Source organism: Candidozyma duobushaemuli (assembly GCF_002926085.2).
Source record: "Candidozyma duobushaemuli strain B09383 chromosome Unknown A_B09383, whole genome shotgun sequence".
Classification (NCBI taxonomy): Eukaryota; Fungi; Ascomycota; class Pichiomycetes; order Serinales; family Metschnikowiaceae; genus Candidozyma; species Candidozyma duobushaemuli.
Genome location: NW_020289901.1, coordinates 1,324,307 through 1,338,415, shown reverse-complemented (window position 1 = coordinate 1,338,415; position 14,109 = coordinate 1,324,307). Strand labels below are relative to the sequence as shown.

At 45.1% G+C, this 14,109-nt stretch overlaps 7 protein-coding genes across 7 annotated transcripts; 4 read left to right on the top strand and 3 right to left on the bottom strand. All coding sequences in view use genetic code 12, as the record gives it.

Annotated features, from left to right (window-relative positions):
* Window positions 1–396: 396 nt before the first annotated feature.
* Window positions 397–1,266, top strand: CXQ87_000609 (uncharacterized protein; the record flags this gene model as incomplete). Its single annotated transcript, XM_025479183.1, has 1 exon — window positions 397–1,266. The coding sequence occupies one exon, from the start codon at window positions 397–399 to the stop codon at window positions 1,264–1,266; it is 870 nt and encodes a 289-aa protein (XP_025338656.1).
* A 98-nt stretch (window positions 1,267–1,364) lies between these two features.
* On the top strand, window positions 1,365–3,408 carry CXQ87_000608 (quinone oxidoreductase family protein; the record flags this gene model as incomplete). The annotated part of the gene is made up of 2 exons (XM_025479182.1): window positions 1,365–2,006; window positions 2,521–3,408. The coding sequence occupies 2 exons, from the start codon at window positions 1,365–1,367 to the stop codon at window positions 3,406–3,408; spliced, it is 1,530 nt and encodes a 509-aa protein (XP_025338655.1).
* A 30-nt stretch (window positions 3,409–3,438) lies between these two features.
* On the bottom strand, window positions 3,439–3,963 carry CXQ87_000607 (uncharacterized protein; the record flags this gene model as incomplete). The annotated part of the gene is made up of 1 exon (XM_025479181.1): window positions 3,439–3,963. One exon carries the CDS (start codon window positions 3,961–3,963, stop codon window positions 3,439–3,441), a length of 525 nt encoding a protein of 174 aa, XP_025338654.1.
* A 112-nt stretch (window positions 3,964–4,075) lies between these two features.
* Window positions 4,076–5,479, bottom strand: OLE2 (Ole2p; the record flags this gene model as incomplete). The annotated part of the gene is made up of 1 exon (XM_025479180.1): window positions 4,076–5,479. One exon carries the CDS (start codon window positions 5,477–5,479, stop codon window positions 4,076–4,078), a length of 1,404 nt encoding a protein of 467 aa, XP_025338653.1.
* A 754-nt stretch (window positions 5,480–6,233) lies between these two features.
* On the top strand, window positions 6,234–7,655 carry CXQ87_000605 (uncharacterized protein; the record flags this gene model as incomplete). Its single annotated transcript, XM_025479179.1, has 1 exon — window positions 6,234–7,655. One exon carries the CDS (start codon window positions 6,234–6,236, stop codon window positions 7,653–7,655), a length of 1,422 nt encoding a protein of 473 aa, XP_025338652.1.
* A 72-nt stretch (window positions 7,656–7,727) lies between these two features.
* Window positions 7,728–10,292, bottom strand: CXQ87_000604 (uncharacterized protein; the record flags this gene model as incomplete). Its single annotated transcript, XM_025479178.1, has 1 exon — window positions 7,728–10,292. One exon carries the CDS (start codon window positions 10,290–10,292, stop codon window positions 7,728–7,730), a length of 2,565 nt encoding a protein of 854 aa, XP_025338651.1.
* Window positions 10,293–12,228: 1,936 nt separating this feature from the next.
* On the top strand, window positions 12,229–14,025 carry FLU1 (Flu1p; the record flags this gene model as incomplete). Its single annotated transcript, XM_025479177.1, has 1 exon — window positions 12,229–14,025. One exon carries the CDS (start codon window positions 12,229–12,231, stop codon window positions 14,023–14,025), a length of 1,797 nt encoding a protein of 598 aa, XP_025338650.1.
* Window positions 14,026–14,109: the final 84 nt, after the last annotated feature.

Here is a 14,109-nt window from a genome sequence, read left to right as displayed (position 1 = left end):
GCGTTGGGAAGACTTGGGCGCATATCTTCCCAGCCTCTTACTTTTCATTTCTGACTTTTCTACTATTAACAGATAACATATAAAGCTGTATGAAATACCCTTGATACAACTACTTTCTCTTCTAAAAGCACTTTTAGTGAGTTATTCTTGATCAGTATCTCGCCGCGTACCCCATACTACAGGCGATACAGGAATCTGATGCTCATCGCTCTACCTGTTATCTCTTATTGCCCAATGGCAGATAAAAGCTGTTTTATATGTCTTGAGAAGGAATCCAGGTATACTTGTCCAGCATGTGGTACTAAAACATGCTCAGCAGAATGTGTCAAGCGCCACAAGCTTCGATCAGAGTGTACCGGCGAAGTTGATCCAGCGAAGTTCGTGCCACGAAAGGAGATGACCGAGAACCCATCGCTTATAAACAGAGACTATAATTACTTGCTTAATTTTGAAAGAAAGATTGGCCTTGGGGTCAGCGATACCAAACAGAACGCAAGGGTCATGTTTAAGAGACACGCTGGTCAGAATAAAAGGCAAAGAATCGATAACACAGACGCCAGAGTCACGAGAGTGAATAAGATGTTCGACTCCCCTAATTTTGCATTGAAACGTGACAATGTTTTGGTAATCTCCCTTCCTTCAGGGATGTCCCGATCAACTCAAAATAAGTCCGGCTACGACAAGAAAGCTGGAACATATACATGGACTGTGGAGTGGGTGCCTGTCAACGAGGATGGGCGCCAATTAGCAAGCTTCACGTCTTTTCGCATAAAAGAGGATGCTATTCTTCGAGATGCCCTTTCGGTGACCCCGTTGGCTAATGCCATAGGTGTTGATCCCGAAAGCGTGGAGAAGGATAAGATTCAATTCAGTATTGAAAATGTTATAAGCATGGGTAAACGATCCGTCATCAAGTTGAACCCAGAGGAGACTCTTGCTAAAGCTCTTGCCAACAAGGTTGTGCTTGAGTATCCGAAGTTCTACGTTACTTTCTCCCCAGAGACATGGCAAGAGTACATGGAGGAAGAGAAGGATGCATACGGCGTTGACAGTGATCTGGAAAGCGAAAGTGATTCAGACTCAAGCTCCAGCGACAGTCTGTCGTCCGATAGCGATTCAGACTCGTCAGACTCGGATGCTGAAGCACCTGAGGAAGCCTCATCGAAGAATCCTGAACCCGAAACACTTGCTCCCCAAAGCATCACGGGATTGAGTAGCTCTCTTGCATCATCGGATAAAGATGAAGAGGAGGGATTTTCTGCATAAAATTGTATAGTACGATTCATGGTCATATTGGTTAGCTGTGGTAGATGCGCGCGGTGTAGATTCATCGATGAGCTCGATGTATCAGCACCTTGGTTCTAATGAATGTTTTCAAAAAACCCCTGGATTCTGAGCGGAATTTGCAAGCCTCGCTATACATTGGTAATCTAGACGCCGAAGTTGATGAACCATTGCTCTATGAGCTATTTATTCAGTTAGGTCCAGTGAAACTGCTCAACCTTCCCAAGGACCGCATTCTGCGGAAACATCAAGGTTATGGTTTTGTTGAACTACGAACACCTCAAGATGCAGACTATGCTTTGGAGATCCTCCGTGGCATTAGACTCTTTGGCAAGACTTTGAAAATGAAGAAGACCGACCCACAAGCAAGCACACCCTCTGCATCTGGTGCAGGCACCGGAGAGGATATCGGTTTAAGCATTGGAGCGAGACTTTTCATCAAAAATTTGAACCCGATGGTTGATGATAAGTACTTGAAAGAGACGTTCGGTAAATTTGGAAACCTACTTGAAGCGTCGGTCATGAGAGACGATGACGGGAATTCTAAAGGTCATGGCTTTGTTGAATACGACAACTTCGAGGCCAGTGACGAAGCTATAGAAAGGATGAATGGGGCAATTCTTATGAACAACAAAGTGATTGTGGAGTACGCATACAAGGACGGCAAAGCAAGACATGGCGACAGCGCCGAAAGACTTCTCGCCGAGAAGGCCAAAACAAACGTGAAAAAGCCGACATCTGGGAAAGTTAAGAAAGGGAAGAAGGGTTCCTCCTAGTCCTTTGCGTCTACATCTATGAGTGAATTGGCTAGGAGCTTGCTATACAACTGCATTAACCTCCAGGGAGATAACAAATAACACAACTGGAAGGAAAGCCAGTTTAAATTTTCTACTGGGACTTGATCCCTTCATTTAAGGCTCTTGATTTATACGCTTCTATGGGCTCAATTGCTTTTTTTGAGTTGTTGGGCATTCATCCACATGTTGGTGCTGTATTGTGTGGCGCTCGGTATCGGACTTATGTGAGACTGTGGAGGTGATTAGTAACCATTCACCCGCGTACCTACTTAGCCTATATAAACCAATCACTCACATTTACAATATAGATAAGAAAAATGACAGTTCCAAAAACTCACTTTGTCGCAATTGCCGAGGAAATCTCCGAATCCCCTGATATCGTCCAGTACAAGGAAGTGGAAGCACCTCAAATCACGGGCCCCACGATATAATCATCAAGAACAAGTATGCTGGTGTGAACTTTATTGAGAGCTACTTCAGAAGGGGCATATACCCTGCGGAGCTCCCAATTGTGTTTGGTCGTGAGGCCTCGGGTGTTGTGGCTGCAGTTGGCTCAGATGTGAATGATTTCAAGGAAGGGGATAAGGTGCTCTACTTGTCATCAAAGACGTTTGCACAGTACACCAAGGTCACTCTCGATGACAATTACCATTTCATTCGCAAGTTGGATGAAGATACCTCGGAGGAGAAGTTGAAGTTGTTCGGATCAATTCTAGTGCAAGGGTTGACTGCCATCACCTTCTCACACGAAGCTCATGCTATAAAGAAGGGAGACTTCGTGGTTGTTTGGGCAGCTGCTGGTGGAACTGGCCAAGTCTTCGTTCAATACGCAAGCTCTCTTGGTGGCCGAGTCATTGCACTTGCTTCGAGTGAGGAGAAATTGCTGATAGCTAAGGACCTCGGAGCTGAGTTTCTTGTCAACTCGAAGAACGACGATGTTGTTCAAAAAATCAGAGAAATCACTGGCGGGCACGGCGCTGATGTTATTTACGATGGTGTGGGAAAGGACGTCGTAGACACTAACTTTGAAATAGTTGCCAGAAAAGGCTCATTTGTGACCTTTGGAAAGGCATCCGGCTTCATCCCTCCATTTTCCATCTACAGACTGAGCCCCAAGAACGTACGCATTTCCTCACCACAACTCTTTAAGTACATCACTGAGAAGGACGAGTGGGAGCATTACAGCAAGGTCTTGATCGACCTGGTCAATAATGGAAAGATCAAGTTCAAGCTTGAAACCTATCCATTGAAGGACTACGTGAAGGCTGCAAAAGCCTTGGAGAGCAGACAGACTACCGGTAAACTTGTGTTAGAAATTCCACAGTAAGTATGTTCACTAAATGCTATATGAGAAGGTTTACAAGCGAGGTCTTGAGTGTTCGTATTTAGTTAGGTCTTCTGGCGTCACCACACCATAGACTAAACTGCCTTCTCCGTTTGTGATAATGGCGAAGAAGTTGCCAGCATTGAAGAACTCAGCAAGGGTCTCCAAGGGCGTCAAGGGCGTAAGGACATGGTAATGCTTGCCTTTACCTGGCTTTGGCCTGATGATCTTCGAATTAAGTGGTGTGGCTGTTCTCTTTGAAAAGTTCTTCTCATATTTCTCTCTGGCCTTCTGACTAAACCAAAGCATATAGTTCTTCGTAATAGGTTCGACATCAGTAAGCTTGTTTTTTTCCAAGTTCTCAACATTCAAAACCCCGAGGAGAGTTTTATGGTCTTCATCGATAACTGGCAAGTATGTGAACTCATTCTCGAATGACACCTCCAAGGCTCTATTGATTAGAGTAGATGGGTTGATGGAAATAGCTGGGCGAATGTCCAAATCTTCTACCGTAGCACCACGGTAGTCGATTTTTGGAAAATGAACTGAAGAAGACATGGGTGGGTGTAGGGAGTGCAGGAGTGTTCGATAGTTGAGGTTTTATCGAGCTTTAGTCGGCTGCGAAACTACTGCGACATAAGAGATAGGATTTAAATTATTAGCTAAATAATCACGCGGCCTCTGCCGTCGAATGCAGTCCACTTTGTTGTCTTCTTGAGTCTCCGTCACTCACCTCGCCTTCTTCTCTGGCAACCCTTCTCCAAACATCCTCGTCGTTACCCAGTGCCAAAACGCCAATCCGCATTGTGGCTAGTAGGTTGACAGCGGCTGTCAGATGACCGTATACTCCGCCGTAAAATGCTTTAGTAGCGTCTTTACCGTGTGAGGCCTTGAGCAACGCGATACCGCCAGGATGCTGATCCATAAATGGCGTGATATCATGGATGATGTTTTGTATGACAATATAGATACGGTGCTTGTTATCTGCGGCACCGCATAGCTTGTTAAACTCCTTTGCAGTAATCATGGGTAGCTTAGAAATTGGCGTTCCCCAGTTTAATTGAGACCTTCGTCTGTTGAGAACAGCCTGCTGCTGCTGGATTTGGAGCTGAACAACTAAGTTCGTGGGTGTTTTTGATACATCCTCGACAAGCCCCAAATGGTACAAGATTGCAATAAACCATTTCGTGGGATCGTAAGCCCACAATGCAGAACTATCTCTATAGTCGTGTGGAAATTCGTGATGATAGTTCTGCAGGTTTTGCCCAAATGAAATCATCGCAAATAGAGGGTTCATACAATTGACCAGCGAGTTCTTATCATTGAAAGGTTGCGTTGGAACCGTGAGCGGAAGCCATCTGGAATGACCGAACGACTCGCTGCTTAGAAGCAGCTGCTGACAGGCACACATCCTGAGAACACCCGGATAAACCAAACCATTGATCCAGGTGTCCTCGCAGCAATAAACGGCAATCAATACTGGGATAATTATAGACGAAACAATAAAAAAGAGCCAGTATCGTTGTTCTTGCCAAATGATGTACTCCCTAGTAAAATTCTCGTAATGCGTCTTGGACCGCTCCCTGGAAAATTCTAATTCATTCAGAGCGACGTCGTCAGTACTGAACTCATTTTCGACAAATTCACGGAAAAAGGCGTCTGACTTGGGCCTCTTCAAAAGCCATCCCCAGTGAGCCCAAAGAAATCCTCTTCTGATCGAGTATGGGTCCTTATCAGGATCATCCGTATACTGATGATGCGCTCTATGTAGCCCTGCCCACCATCTTATAGGTCCCAAGCCGATACCTGCTCCAAAAACTGCGAAGTAGACTTGGAGAAATCCATACTTCGGGCGAAACAGTGTATGAGCGTAGCACCTGTGGTATCCTGCCGTGAATGCTAACATTGTGAATATATGGTAGGCCACGCAGAAGTAGAGCGTCGCCCTATTCTGCGGTAGTATGCTGAGCTTCTGATGTAGGAGGTAGGTGAAGGCAGCCAATGGCAAGATGACTGATGTGATCACAGTAGGGTAACTGATCCGCAAGAAGAAGTTCTTCTTTCTCTTTCTCATCTCCTGAATTCGAGCGTTTCGTTGGGAATCGCCGTTCCCCGATGGCTTTATTCGCCTCTTCTGTACCTTCACTCCATGAGAGGCTGATGATGACATCCCCAGATAAAAATGGTGAAATCCCAATCTAGGAGATGGCTTTGAAATGGTGCGAAAGTAAGCGGGCGGCGCTGAACAAAAATTTAGCTCCTATCTGAGTAGAATGATGTCTAAATGTTAGCAATTTTCTCAAATTCACCTTTCATTCTACAAGAAGTTAGAGCTTAACATTTTTTTCTACAACTCTCCAATAGCATCTATCTTAGTAATTTTCCGTATACTTCGCGAACTGGCTTGCAAATCTCACGTCATGAACGACGCAAGTAATCTACTTAGTGACTTCAATAAGGTTGACTCCAATAAAGTTGAAGCTATTTTATAGAATCAAGCGGATCGGAGAAATTGCTCCATTCTTGGTAGCATCTCATAATTGCTCCATTCTTGGTAGCATCTCATAATTGCTGCAGATCTTGCAACCAAGGAGCATGAATCGCTGCCACTCAATTACAAAACGTATCTTACGAATCATTGCGAGGAGCGTAAACCCAAGAAAAACTTTTCTTTGTAACCATTCGATCAATTGTTTCTCCGATATAGCCACGGCCTTGATTACTATGGTCCCTAGTCAAATGCAGTGCACAAACTAGTGGTGTACAGGTGTATGCCTCACCTCAAACATTTTGTCAATTGTTTTCAACAGCCAATCTGATAATCAACCATGGCGTCACCTCAGGGATATGTGCAACGGCAGCAAGGTGCTGTCGCCGAGGCACCATCTAAGGTATACCAACCAGCTACTGCTGCTCCAGCTGTTTCCTACACCCCCACTGAGACAAATATTCCTTCCAAATTGCACGACAAGGTGCCAAACTTAGACCTCTACAAGAAGCTCCAGGATGCCGAAAAACAGTTAGATTTGCTCATAGCACAAAAAGGCTTGGACTTCCAATCTGTTCAGGCCTCCTCGATGCAGCCAAATAGCATGAAGAGAGAGACTGGAATCTTGCGTGTTTTTGTCTACAACACATGCGAGAACCAACCTTGGCAGAAGAACCAGTCGAGCGTGAATGAATCTTCCAATAGCGACTCGTCGTGGACTTTGCGTGTGGAGGGACGTTTTATCAAGGATAATGGTGAGAAATCCGAGACGGAGGACATGAAGTTCAGCTCTTTGCTTTCTGGTATCTCTATCGAAATTGTGCCCAACAACGAGTACCCATCATTGCAGGGCAGTCAGTCAAATATCATCGAATGGCGCAATGATGCAGACAACAACAATGCTGGTAATCCTCAGCTAAAAAATGGCTCTCCACTGTGGCTGTTTGATGGTATTGATGTCAAGCGCCAAGGTGTTTTCCCAATCAAAGCCAAGGTGGCTATCTTAGCAAAGGACTATACCTTCAAGCTTCTGGTTTCGGAGGAGATGGCTCAGTTTACTGGTAAGCGTGAGGCCTCGCAACAAGAATTGATTTACCTGATCTGGCAGTACGTTTTGTTTAAGAAGTTATTCAAGAAGGCTGAACATTACGCCAATGTGCCCGCTGTTTCGGCTTCCTCACTCTCATCTCAGGCTTTAGGCTCACAGGGCGATGAGGAAGCGGATTTGTCTGTCGTCCAATGCGATGACATATTGAAGGGTTTGTTGAAGGTGGATGCCTTTAAATTTAAAGATCTTTATCAATTGATTCAGCCTCATTTGCGCCCTCGCCAGCCAATTGTTATCGAATATGAAGTGGACACTACTAGATCAACCACTTTGGGTGATGTTGTAATCGACATCCCTGTTGAATTAGCGTTGTCAATGAGCAAAATTGAAAAGGAAATCATCGAAGAGAACAAGAAGGCCTTCGAAAGCATGTCAAAGTCGGATGAGCTTGTGCAATATCTAAATCAACGTATCTCTCTCGGCATTGTCGCACTACAGAGTGCAAACAACAGGGAATCTTTTTACAGAGAATTAAGTGAAGACCCCGTTGTATTTATCAAGAAGTGGTTGGAAAGTCAATCCGAGACTTTGAAGGCTTTGAAGAGTGAGGAGGGTTTCAATGAAGAGGAGGTCAGAAAGGCAGAATACTTCAAAGAACATGAACAAGAATTGAGGCAAAAAATTGACCTCATGTTGGGAGCTCAGAAGATGTGAAGCTCGAACTGTACAATTAGCAAAGGGATGAGAGATTCTGTATAATAATTAAACTTAAATCTTTTAACATGTCTACTCCAGATATTCCTCGTCGTCATAATCTGCTGCGTCTCCTTCGTCGTAAGAGTCATCATCGTCATCAGGCAAGTGCTCCTCATAACCTTCTTCAAAAGCGTTCGCGTACGAGCTAGAATTTGAGACATTGTAATCAACCTTTTTCTTTGCAGACCTAGATCCTCCTGATCCAGCACTTTGTTCCATGCGTTCGAAACTTTCCAAGAGTGGAGCAACCAAGGATAGGTATTGATACATGTAAAGGATTGGCTTATATGCGATGCTGTTTTGAGAAACTGTCGTGAATTTGTCTGAATCACCATTTGCCAAGCCTAGCCTTTGGGCCAAGTGTTTTGTAAATGCTGTTAGTTCAGCTCCATTGCTCGCCACTTCATACCAGTGCTTCGTGTCATCATATCTGGGGGGCATGTGTACCTCATTTCCATGCTTATCGAACTCAACTCCAAACACTCGTAATGAATCTAAGAGAACTGAGTGAACATCCTCAACGTAGAGCTTGAACTTTGAGGGGATGCTGAGCTTGATTCCTGTGGGGTCCTTTGCAACCGCTTTCATTTTGTCAACACTAGAAAGTCCACCACCTGAAGGGTCGGCCATACGAACCAAGTAGAATCGACCAATACGAAATCCACAATCTCCCACAATAAATTCATTGAGACGCAACGCCATGGGGTGAACCACTGGATCTGAAGTCGGGTCGATATAGCGCTGAGTAGAGTCAGGGTCGGGAGTTCCCTGGGGAGAAGCGGTGGTCTTGCCTTTTTTGGCTAGTTTAGCTTCGAGGTCTTTCTTGAGATCTATTGTCTGAGTGAAGCCCTTGAGAATGGGTCTTGATGCATAAAGAGTGTCTTTTTCACCTGCAATTTCTTGTTTGTTGACAACCAGTGCAAGATGAGCTTTCAACACGTTGGACGCCGAAAGACTCCAGATGACCAAGCAGCGCATCATGATCAATCTATCAACGGGGTTCGGAATGCCTGCAAGTCCGTAATCTTCAAACGCCTTTTCATGCATAGGATTGAGCTTTTCCAGTGGGGCCAGATACTCATAGTTGTCCTCCTCAGAGACCGCTGGTTTGGAAGGATCAACGCGATCCGCTGAATCGACAGGCAATGATGATACAATTCTCGTGAACGCGTCATCTCGCCATTCCTCGGGCAAACCAAAACCAATGTAATTTGATCGGAGATCTTGTACACCACTCTTATAGTTTCCAGGTGTGATGATCTTCTTTCTGTTGAGGACTAATGTGAGTAGCTTGCAGAATAAATTGTCCATTAGAGGAGAGACACCAGGCGATTCCTCATTTACTCCTTCGTCAGTTTGTTTAGGGCTCTTCGAAAGACCCAAGCCATCTTCTATGTCTTGTGGGCCAATATGACCGACGTAGAGGATCTCAGGAAACTTGGCTAGAAAAGCCATGATGAAAATGACGTCACCCAGGTATGGATTGCGCTTCACGTTGAAACCAAGTGCAATTGGCTCGTGAGCCACGGTAGAATTCTCCTGAGCTTCAAATAGATTGTCGTCGTAAAGGTCATAATGCACAGCCACCAAAGGTCCAGGGTAAGTTCTTGTTATTCTATTCTTCTCGCGAACGATGGAGGTTCTAGTGATCTTGTTCTTGAATTTTAGCGTCACCTTTCGTGTTTTTGTCTCCTTGGGCTTGGCTTTGCCGTTTGTATGAGGTTGAACAGCCTTCTTCGTTGGTCGCTCAGGCTCTTCTATTGGCTCATCGGTCTGATTCTTCACCTCTATGGATGCAGTCGTCACATCCAGCAGAGCAGGTTCAGATTTCACTGACTCCGGCACAATCTCTGGCTCGTTATCAGGATGACTTCCGGCCAGCTCAGCAGCTGAAGGAGGTTCCACCTCAGATACGACTGCGGACAGTTGTTCTGACATCAACGGCTCAGGCTCCGTTTCGCTTGGTGACTTGTTCGTCTCAAAACTAGTTTGAAGCCCAACAGAGGTATGATCATTCGTTGTAGCAAAATTTAGCAAGGATTGCTTGCGTTTCTTGGTAGCAGCGGACTCGGTGAGCACGCCCAGTCTTTTTCTATCATCAGGGCTACCTCCACGGGACCCAGGACCTTCTAAAGGCATATTATCGAGCCGAAATTTGAGTAGCTTCGAGGTTTCAAGATTCCGCAGTGCAGTGTCACCAGAAGAAGTTTGATCTGTGGCACCCAGATGTTTCCTTGGTCTTCCTAGACGTTTCGCTTTTTCGTTTGGGTTATATGCAATGTGGTATAGGGTATCCAGCTGAGGTACGCTGGACGAGACATCAGATACGTTGGCAGCACGATTTGCAACGCTATTATATTTGGAGGAAGTGCTTCCGAAGCTTTGGAGGTCAACCATTTTCAAGGCGTCCAATGTTGCCCGGTTGTAACCCAGGCGGTCAATGAACTCCTCAAACTCAAACACGTTTTTGATGCTTTGAACCGCTGCATCCTTATCTGTTGGGTTATCAGTTAGGGTGGACATTACAGGAGCAGAATCATCACCTAGATCATCGGCTTGGTTGGACAAGTCTACGATGTCGTGTTGGTCGACCATGTTGTTAGTGGAGGCGTCTGTGCAGTAAGTGTACTGGTCGTTTTGCAACCACTACGAAGTGCACTGATCGATGATAATGAAGACCAGACTTTTTTTTTTTTTTTTTTTTTTTTTTTTTTTTTTTTTATGAAGACTTTGATTGAAGGTCGCTTCGGGATCGGTGTCTCACTCACCTACTTCTCCGCTTTAAAAGCTATAAACCGAAATTATATGGTAAAAAGCCTTCTCTCAAGTTACCAGATACCAGAGTGGCTATGACTTCCTACCATATTCTTGTCAGTTGGGGTGGATAGCGAGCGACAATGTCTCTTGGAGGGTTTTGCAAATCATATTATGTCATCGATCCCTCGGCGAAACCGATTTCACTGCCCTTTTCAAGCGCTGGGGCAGAAGGGGATTATGTGGTTCGTCCTAATTGATTGACGAGTATTTTTTATTCATCATGAACTGTAAAACACATGAAATACTCATATTTTCGGATTTGTCAAGTTGCACTGTTGATTCACCCCCGACTAGTCCGTGTGTGGGACGCGTTGGACTACAAGGTGTGTCTAAAAGGACATCAAAATTGCTCAATTGATATCTCTTGTATTAAGAGTCAGAGTTTTGCAGCCTCGTTTCAACCTTCACATTGATCGGTGTACACTGCGACTTTTGGACCGATGCCACCGAGAACCTCGGTGATTCGGGAAGATGCCGTGCCACCCCCGATCAAAAGAATTTTCCTTCGTCTACCAAAAAAAAGGGCGTTTACAGCCACGTAGCGGTTATGGAATAAATAAGTTGCACCTGACCGGCATTTATAATCAATCGGGGTTATCACCCTCTACTCGGGGAAAGGCTGGTAACAACGAAACACACCCTTCGGCATTATCTCGACCCCGCTCGAACATGCAAATTCACCCCGGCAGCAGCGGAATGTCAAAGAGATATCCGGAATGAGTTGTGATAAAATTTCTAGCAAAACTTCACAATTATTTGTATTTTCGAAGGTTGTACCGGAACTTGAAAGTTCCGAAAAGATTTCAAGCACTGTCGCACCGGGCGCTGCTATCATGAAAGGTGCAGCGGATGACGCACGCCGAATGCAGTCTGTAACCGCCCTTGCTTAGAAATGTCCAACATTTGGAGATTCTTGGGTCAACAAATGACATTAAATGATCGTTGTCGATTTCACAAAGCACAATTTGTACAGCGGGAGGCCCGGAGGCTGCAATGGTCGAGGCTGAGTTTGAGGATTGTTGATGAGGCGCTGGAAGCTGCCAAACTTTGACAATCATGCACCAGCGCGAACGGCTGGTCAGTAACCCATCGGAAAAATCCAGACTTTCAAGGTATTATCCTTCTTTAGGGGTAAATTGGAAAATCTAGTCATAATGAAATTCTTTTTATGATAATACTTCTCAATTGACAATCTGATATCAGCGCCACGTTCCAATCCATTTATCAAAAGTCCCAGAAGTGCAACGCAGTTCAATGGGCGGCACTTTTGAGCACCCACATATTGCTTCTGAGAATAAGCATTTTGTACCTGATATAAAGACTAAGTTAGATACTCTGCAATTTTAACTTTCAGCAGCATGTCAGTGCACCAGGGCGTAAAACCATACTAGGCTTTGCAATCACCTGTCAAAGTACGCAGCAATTAAAATCGGTTCGCATGGCAACGGCAGGTGAAAGTCACAGCAGATCAACAAAATAAGAGAAAATGGTAAGCACGAACTGGCACAGGCCCTATAATTCTGTCCCGTAAGATCTATTTCTGTCCGTGCAAACCGGATCGGCTCAAAGCAGAAATATTCGAAAGTTTGCGTCGGCAGCCTTTGCATTTGGGCCGGCTGCATAAGCCCCATTTTGCGTCCCTCATCGCCCTATAAAAGGCACAAGATTCCGGCCCGCCCCCACTGCATTTTTATATTAACCGGCTTTGAACACAATGGCTACCAATAACAATGACAATAATAATGCCTTCCCAGAATTCACAAGTCCGCCGCATGCTACAGAGGCCGAACCCCAAGGCACTAATATATCTGACTCTGTCTCCTCCTCAACTAGACAGTCCACTGACGATAATTTGAAGCAGAACCGGGAAAAGAGCAACATCAGTTCTCTTGACGATACCCCACAAGCATTTGTTGGCGAAGAAATGGAAGCCAACCGCAAGTCTTTTGACACGCAGTCTTTTGCCGATGAACAGTTATCTCGTGAGATGTCCAGGAGATTGTACAACGCAGATGAACTTCAGGAAGAGGCCATGAAGACGGACAAGCCTATGCCCAAGATGGGCGGAGGAAAAGACTACCCTCCAATGCTTCCTAAAAGAGACCCATACGCTGTTGCCTACGACGGTCCAGATGACCCTAGTTTTCCTCACAACTGGAGCATTTTAAAGAAGATTGTATGTTGCTTTAACGTTGGTTTATGTGCCTTGTCTGTTTCACTTGGGTCTGCCATGTTTGCTGAGGGTAATGCTCAAATTATGCAGCTTTTCAATGTCGGAGCGACAGTTGCAACGCTCGGCACTTCTCTCTTCGTCTTTGGCTTCGCATCGGGTCCTGTCATTTGGGGACCAATGTCTGAATTGTACGGCAGAAAAGTTGTGCTCATTCCGTCCATTTTCGGCTATGTCTGTTTCTGTATGATGGTTGGTGCAGCTAAAGATCTCCAAATGGTCATGATTTGTCGTTTCTTCGCCGGCTTCATCGGAGCAGCTCCTTTGGTCGTTGCTCCCGCTGTACTTGCTGATATTTTCCCTGCCGCTTCTAGAGGTCAAGCAATGTCCCTTTTCGCTATGGTTTTGTTTGGTGGACCCATGTTGGCCCCCATCATCGGCGGCTTCGTTGCCAAAAACCCTAACATGGGCTGGAGATGGAATTCCTACATCGCCGGTTTGATTGGAGCTCTTTCGCTAATTTGCATTGTTCTTTTCATGGATGAAAGTCATTCTTCCATCATTTTGGTCAGCAAGGCAGAAACTTTGCGGAGAAGAACTGGTAACTGGGTTATTCATGCTCCACATGAGGAGACAAGTTTGTCCATCAAGGAGATTGTCGAGAAGAACATTTCCAGACCTTTGGTTATGTTGTTCACGGAGCCAATTTTATTCTTGATCACCCTTTACAATGCATTTATCTATGGTATGCTTTACTTGTTTTTGACTGCCGTGCCATTGATTTTTCAGGGAAGATACGGCTGGTCTCAAGGTGTTGCTGAATTACCATATGTTGCTATGTTTATTGGTACTTTCATTGGAGGTCTCATCTCAATCTATATGGAGAGGGGCTACAGTAAGACAATGGCCAAGAACAACGGAGTGCCAGTGCCAGAGGCTAGATTGCCCCCTATGATGGTTGGATCGTTTTTCTTTGCCATTGGTTTGTTCTGGCTTGGTTGGACTGGTGATTACCCAAATGACGTACACTGGATTGTGCCTACCATTGGAGCTGCTCCTATAGGTACTGGTCTTCTTATGATCTTTTTGCCTTGCATGAACTACATCATTGATTGTTATCTTCTTTACGCTGCTTCCGCATTGGCTGGTAACACCTTTTTGAGATCTGCCTTCGGTGCTGTTTTCCCACTTTTCGCACGCCAGATGTTCACAAACATGACAATCAAATGGGCTTCCACTTTGGTTGGATGCGTGGCCGTTGTGATGATTCCCGTGCCATTCCTCTTCTACCGTTACGGTGAGAAGGTTAGAGCAAAGTCCAAGTACGCTTTCGTCCTCTAGGCAATTTGCATCCAAACGATTTGATAGAACCATTACCCCATACAAACTAGCATGCTTTGTGTACCCTGCATTTCTGGTTGAAAT